The following is a 7155-nucleotide window of genomic DNA, read 5'->3' on the forward strand; positions in this document are numbered from 1 at the left end:
TAAAATTAATTGAATTAAAAGTTAAATTAATAAAAAAATAATTGAAAAGTTAAAAGTTAAAATTTTATTTCATAATTTTAGGGTTTCTAAATAAAGTTCCTAAATAAAATGTATATTTGTTATACTTATTTCTGTCGAGCCGCGGAAAGAGGACCGATTTCGAAGAACTTCTTCCAACATGATTTAATATATATAGAAGGTCCACGAACGGTGATTCCTTCCCGCGGCCAAAATATATTTATTATATTATAACAATTGCCTTGATGTGCATTCCCAAATTTGAGTTTGAAGATACCAATGCACACATGTATTTTATTTTAGGTTTACAAGAAGCACTAAAAATGTAACTTCAAAAAATTAGATCAAAAATTAATAATTACTGATAAAATATAACTAAATTAAGTTAAAGTTATTTAACTTCTTAACTTAACTTTTATCTTTTTAACTCAGCACTACCCAACCCTGCGCAAAACACTATATGATTTCATTTTGCCTGACCTTAAAGATCAATCAAAATATGTTTCAACAATTTTTCTGAGCAATCCAAAACCGCACATATGTCCAAAAATGGGACATAAAACGTCTAAGAGACATCAAGAACAATATCTTAAATATGCTTGCTGTTGTGTTGTTTGGGATAACGCAGGAATTTGTTTCAAACATACAATTGCAATATACACAATATACAACGTAATGATATTGATAATAATAAAAACGAATAAAGACTCCTAAATATGCAATAATGAATATGCAATAACATCGAGAAGGGCTATTAAGAGTCGACGTGGTAACCAACGCGCAAATTTAAATATAAATCTAAATTAATGATTCGAATGTTATGCTTAGCTCAGAACAGGATGCATTTCATAAGAATGCGCTCATATGCGAAATAACTTCTCAGCATTGTCATACTAAAAATAGTTCGAAATGAAATTGAAACTTGTTGTAATTTAATCATTGGTTAATAGTAAAATATCAATTTAAATTTGTGCTTAAATTTGCACTTAAATTGTTTACCATGCCAACTCCTAATAGACTTTCTTGATTTTACTGTTTTTATTTTATATTGATTTTACATTCATTACCCAGAGTTGTTGCTCTTGTATTGTCTTATCTGATGTGATCGAGGCTGGTGCCAAAGAAGAATGAGAGTTCGTATTTTCCTGCACTTTCGACGAGTTGTTTTGTGCTTTAACGGAATTATCTTGCAATCGCGTTTCTAAACTATTCGTATCTTGATTTTCCGACGATTTGTCCGCATGCTTGACTTTATCCTCTTGATCGGCACTATTTTCCCCTTCTTTCGACTTGTTCACGTTAGGCTTAAGTTCAACATGATTCGCGTTCTGTCCCTTCTCCACTTGTGCTGCGTTACTTGGCTCCTCTTTAACTTTCTTAACGTCAGGTTTAAGCTCATCGGGAAGGTAAGCGTTACCTTCCTTTCGCCGAAATTTAACAATAATACTCCTTGTGTCCCACATTAAGCCATATGCCTTTTTGTAATCTGCTATCGCATCATCTACATTATTATATCTCATAAAAGCAAATCTGCAACAAAATATAAAAATAATATAAAACAGCTAAAGATTACAATCTCACTATCGTCATATTTTCCAATTCACTGATATTTGGTTAAGATGCTGAAATAAGAAAGATACGAGATATGAATTTCCACCTTCAGGAAAACGTTTTAGCAAAAGATTTCAAATAAATATAATTGATGTCAAATATAATTAAACTTTCGTTAAACCAGCAATCTGAGTCTTTTTTAGTACAAGTGAAATTTCACTTTCACATTTCTCCGAAAAAAAAAAGAGTGAATCAAATAAAGATGCTAAAATTTAAGTTAAAAAAGTCGATTGCAATCTTATATTGACTAAATATACATTTTATAAGGTATCTATAACTCACTGCGTGTTCTTCAACTTCCGTGCTCTTGATACATCTACTCGCGCCTTTGGAAACTTGCTTTTTATCTCGTTTGCTTTAACGAACGTAGGCAAATTTCCTATATATAAATTGTAAGGATTTATATCTTCGGGCTTCGTATTTCGAACGTCCTCGTTTCTTACCGCTTTCTTCTCGACTTTCAAGTATCCTGTACCAAATTTGATTTTCTCCAATTCTTTTATAGCACCGTCAATATTTACACTCTTCGCCATCTGAATGAAGCAATATCGTGGGCCGCTAGGATTTTGAAAGTGTATATTTCGTATACCAGGATGAAATAATCTAACAATATCCTTATTTAAATCCGGATCAGGAAACTTAATTATTAAGCTCTGCGCATTAACTTTATTCTTCATATTATATTCGTTTTCAGTCATCAGGGCTCTCTCAGCGTCCTCTCTATTCCACGGCTTGCTGGGATAGCTTTGAGACATCGGCTTTCTTTGTTTACTCTTTTTTACTACCTTTTCCTAGGGAAAAAAATTTTTTATCATGTTAGCTGTCTCTGCGACAAACGGTATACATTACTTAAAGTATGTTCACTAAGTACAATTTTCACATCCTGATCCTCCGTCTCCTCGCCATGCCTGTTGCTCACGATTCCCGGTGGAATGGGAGGTATGGAATGGGAAGATAGAGGAACAGTCATGTGGTTTCTTATATCGTCGTTCACTACTGCGGTATAATTATTTCTTTGCCACTCCACACCAAGATTACCCGTCAGAGTTGCGCCGAAGTATGCGCTTTGATCAAACTGACCCTGGGGCAGTCCAAAACGCACGGGTCTTCTATTCTTACGAAAATTATTCCTCTGGACATACATGTTACTTCTGTTGTGAGCAGCGAATCTCTCGTGATGTATGTAACTATTCCTCAGAGACACCTCTCTTGGAATCGTATTAGTAATTTCGCGCGGAGCCGGAGACGACAGAGACGCCTGCGACGCTATCCACTGCCACGTAGGGTGAATCCATGCTTGAATGGGGGTCACTTGGGAAGGCACTGATTCGAACACGTGAGGCGGAGGTGGGACTCGGCTGGGTGGCGGTGGCATGGGAGGCAGGGGTGGTTGCCCAGGTAGAGGCTGAGCGATGGAGGGTGTGGACGACGATGATGACGAGTAATTAGCGTACGCGGCATCGTATCCAAGTTCGTACTCTTGTTTGACAAAGGCTCGTTTCGTGTCACTTTCCTCGGGCATCTGAGGATCAAGAAAGTTTGAATTAAAACAAGGTGCACGCATCATAATTTATGAATTTTACGAAGCGTACGATCGAACGTTACTTCGTCGAAACGGCATTTATGTCGTCGCGCGAGCAACGTCGATGCAAATGCATACGTAAATATTGTCTAGTGCGTAGACAAATTAACCTAGAATAACCTGCAACATTATTATACGCGAGAAAAAAGAAAACGTAACGTGTCACTGATTATCGTTAAGAACGACGAGCACAAGAGGATCGTAGCTTGAAATTTACCGCGCGTTTCATACTGCCAAACTCGAAGTAATCGTCCTTACAGCATAGCAGCGTTTCATGAATTACAATGTAAACACATTGTAGCGCGAGCATGACAAGCGTAGCCACGGAGAAGACGCCAGAGTTGACAGGAATACCAACCTCTCTGTGCGCGCGCACGCACAGCGCACTGCGATTTTTGTGGGAAAAATAAAATGAATAAAGATATGACCCTGACCCGACCCCTGGATAATTTGATGACACGTAATTAACCGGTATGAAGCCAGCTGTCGAACTAACGATTTCAATAATTTCGAATATGTCATTCGATTGCTAGTCGTTTGCTAATTTTTGCATCTATTTTTATTTTGTTTGCATATTAATTATTTTGGGTAAAAAATCGAAAATAAAATTTGGACAAGTGCAACGGGTGTAACCGCGCGTTGATTATCCAGAAAGGTGATAAAACAGTTTGAAGAAAAATGTAATTTGATGCTTCTCTCTGGCGCTACCTTTATATAGTAATTCTAGTAACATATTTTCATAAACTGAAGTAACTAATTAAGATTAGATCAAGCGCCTCGAGATCACTTTATCCAATAAATTTTTTTTTTTTAATAAAAGAAATAGTGATTTTCAAGGTCAAGGATGCTTTTAGGAATTTTTACACTATTTTTCCTATATTCAACGGATAAAATTTTCTTTGAAAAAACCTTTGATTATATAATCATGGACCGCTAGTTGCCCCGTCCATGGATCTAAGAATCAATGGTGGAGCGTAGAGTGGATTCATTGGCAAGGGGGTTGCCAAATTTGCGGTAAGGGGAAATGCGAGCGCTCTCCTCTTCTATCCACTTATCGTCTCTTTCTACAAGAAGACCCCATCGGCTTGGTAACGAAGTTAACCGAAGACGTCCGAACAATCCGAAGATACTCGAAAACGCTAAAAAGAGCATTTCGAGGTTTCGAGCGTCGCGTTTTCAGCATTTTATAATTTTTTAAGAAGTTTTGTGCCAATTTTTACACACGTGCGCACACACACACATCCGTACTTTAAGGTTAACGAATATCTAGTCTTTCGGGAATCATCGGGTATACAACGAAAACACTCGACGGGGTCCTATCCGAGAAAGAGACAGCACTACACCCCCCTTACCGCGGATTAAACAACCGAATTGCCTTGCGCTCCATCCATAGATTCTTAGATCCATGGGTATCACTCGTATATCTTTCTCTCTTGCACTCCTTGCCACTTTTGAACACACTTGCGGTCTATAGAAAACAAAAGCATTCCACCTCCATATATTGGCTGCGTTCCGCAAAGCGCATCATGCGCATGATGTTTCATGGTATTCTTGTTGTTCATCAAATGTTAAACAAAGATAAAAGGATAAATCATATGCATGATGTGCTTTGCGGAACGCAGCTATTGGGTGCGTTCCGCAAAGCGCATCATGCGCATGATATATCATGGTGTCCTTGTTGTTCATCAAACGTTAAACAAAGATAAAAAGATAAATCTTGCGCATGATGCGCTTTGCGGAACGCAGCCATTATATACTCAAAAGGGACAGACCTGAATCTGGAACTTCAAGTTTTCGCCGAACGAAGTCTCCAAGATCAATTCGGAGTCGACATGTCATGTTATAACGGCTGACTAGTATACATGTATTTCGTGACTTTATTCGTACTCCACTCCATAAAATAACCGAAGTAAACGTGGGTTAGGCTGGTTAGAGCTGTTCGAGACGTTCGGGACGGTTGGGAGAATCGCGGGTAGTCGGTGGACGGACTGTGTTCGGGGGGTATCAGTTGTGATTTGCTCTTAACGTCGGGTAGACCCGCTGTCACCGTTCGTTGTCGTTTATCATCCCGCTCGAAAATGTTTCATCTGCGGAATCTAACGCGGCCGTTGATCGCCCTGAAGCAAGCGCCGAGTAATGACATACAGAGCATCCTGACACGCGTTGCGCCGGCCACTTGGCAAGCGGCGGCCTGTTGTCGCGGCTACGCCGATCACCAAATCCCAGAACGTCTTAAGGACGTGCCCGAGGCACCGAATCCCAGATTCTTCGACATGGTGGAGTACTTTTTTCATCGCGCCTGCCAAATCATTGAGGACAAGCTGGTCGAAGACATTGGCAAACGATCACGTGTCCCAATCGAGGAGCGCAAGAAGAAGGTTAAGGGTATCCTAATGTTGATGCAGCCTTGCGACCACATTCTCGAAACCGTGTTCCCGCTTAGGCGCGACTCGGGTGACTACGAAATGATCACCGGTTATCGCGCACAGCACTCCACCCATCGAACACCCTGCAAAGGAGGTACGAGACCTCGCGATATATATATATATTTTTATAATTGATAACACAATCAAATGAAAAACAAATAATAATTGGTTTATCCGTAATTTTTTTCTTATAATTCACAAAATTGAACAAGCCACATGATTGTTGTGAATTTTTTTGAAAATTTACGGATGAAGAAAATTTCTCAGATTTTTTTGTACGAGTTGGAACACTTTTCAGAAGGGCCGAGAAGATTTACTTCATTTCTAAAATTCTTCATATATGTGAATTCTCAAATGTTTTATTTATAACTTCTAAGATTTCTTGTTCTTTAAACTTTAAATTTCTGAAGAAAACTTGTAAAATCTGAAAAATCTTGAAAATCTGAAAAAGTTTAAAGTATTTTTTAGAAATTATTATCATATTTAAAATATATATGAAATAATATTATGAAATATGAGAATTTTTTTCACCAGGTGTATTTAATCCTTGGAAGATGTACTCTTTGGAGAAACTCTAATCAGGTTTCTTGATATATATTCTATTGACTAATCAAGAAGCTGTTCCACGTATAAATATATAATATATAAAACAACAGAAAAAGCAGTAATTTTTTAGTTTGATTTTTTACACTCTTGCTATGTAATTGGAATACACGTGTAAATAATCGTCGAAAACTAACGAATATTCATTGGTTCTTGAACGACTCAGTCATCGACTCAGTCATCGGCTTAATATTAAACTAATAAAGTTATAAAGATTACCTTAACCAAAGTTGACTTAATTGGTGATTAATTCAATTGATTTAAAGTAAAAAAAGTGCTTATAGACATTTTTTAGTCTAATTCATTGCTCTTAATTTAATTTTTTTTCTACAATTGTAAAATGTTGATTTTATTCATATTAATAAAATAACGAAATAGTAAATTCCTTGTCAAGTTAATCATGTCGATTAAATCAATTAGATTGAAAAATTCAGTATACAATAAAAAAATAAATTTAAACATATTATGAAATAGATTTTTTAATAAAAAAATTACCGAGTTTTTTTCGTTTTCGATACCATTTTTGCTTCGAAAAGATGTACGAATCACATTGCTTAATGATTCTATTTTTTATTTGTGTAAAGAAGATTTTTATTAATGTTTTTTTGTACAATGGTAAATCTTTTCTTCCTCTGAACGTCTGAAAGATATTCATTTTTGGCTTTATATATAATATATATATTTCTCTTTTATTAAAAAAAACTAGCAATACAGACGCGCGCTTCGCGCGCGCTCTATTTAACTGCACATTTACTTTTTACTATATTGAAATTGATTGACTAAAATTATACATCAACCTCAATACATACAACTGTTAAAAGTCAATGCAATGACAACCGCTCGCGAAGTTAGCGCAGCCAGAAAACCAATCAGCATCGCGGAAAAGAGCCAACAATAAATAACTTCGAGACTTTA

General features: G+C 36.8%; 2 protein-coding genes across 6 annotated transcripts in view; one reads left to right on the forward strand and one right to left on the reverse strand.

The window, feature by feature from the left end:
* The window catches only part of LOC105462510, a 7214-nt gene extending 3659 nt beyond the window's left edge, over window positions 1-3555 (reverse strand). The window contains exons 1-4 of one of the 4 annotated variants that reach the window (XM_011709148.1): window positions 3429-3555; window positions 2501-3151; window positions 1912-2420; window positions 1086-1548 (exon numbers count right to left, since the gene is read on the reverse strand). In XM_011709148.1, coding sequence (XP_011707450.1) covers window positions 1086-1548; window positions 1912-2420; window positions 2501-3151; window positions 3429-3521 — 1716 coding nt within the window. In that variant the 5' untranslated portion in view covers window positions 3522-3555. The other 3 variants (XM_011709150.1, XM_011709149.1, XM_011709151.1) reach the window with 3 other exon arrangements.
* Window positions 3556-4981: 1426 nt separating this feature from the next.
* LOC105462511 (glutamate dehydrogenase, mitochondrial-like) lies at window positions 4982-6305 on the forward strand. 2 transcript variants are annotated; one of them, XM_011709152.1, is made up of 2 exons: window positions 4982-5731; window positions 5936-6027. In XM_011709152.1, the coding sequence occupies exons 1-2, from the start codon at window positions 5290-5292 to the stop codon at window positions 6004-6006; spliced, it is 513 nt and encodes a 170-aa protein (XP_011707454.1). In that variant the 5' UTR covers window positions 4982-5289; the 3' UTR covers window positions 6007-6027. The 2 variants fall into 2 exon arrangements, with proteins under 2 accessions (XP_011707454.1, XP_011707455.1); XM_011709153.1 differs by lacking the exon at window positions 5936-6027 and adding an exon at window positions 6172-6305 and having other exon boundaries at window positions 4984-5731.
* The last annotated feature ends 850 nt before the right edge of the window (window positions 6306-7155 follow it).

Source organism: Wasmannia auropunctata, unplaced genomic scaffold, assembly GCF_000956235.1.
Source record: "Wasmannia auropunctata unplaced genomic scaffold, wasmannia.A_1.0 LD336097.1, whole genome shotgun sequence".
Taxonomy (NCBI): domain Eukaryota; kingdom Metazoa; phylum Arthropoda; class Insecta; order Hymenoptera; family Formicidae; genus Wasmannia; species Wasmannia auropunctata.

Coding starts and splice junctions, on each gene's coding strand:
- LOC105462511 (XM_011709152.1), top strand. CDS start 5,290: ATGTTTCATCTGCGGAATCTAACGCGGCCGTTGATCGCCCTGAAGCAA. Junction 5,732..5,935: donor TCGAACACCCTGCAAAGGAG/GTACGAGACCTC, acceptor AACACTTTTCAG/AAGGGCCGAGAAGATTTACT.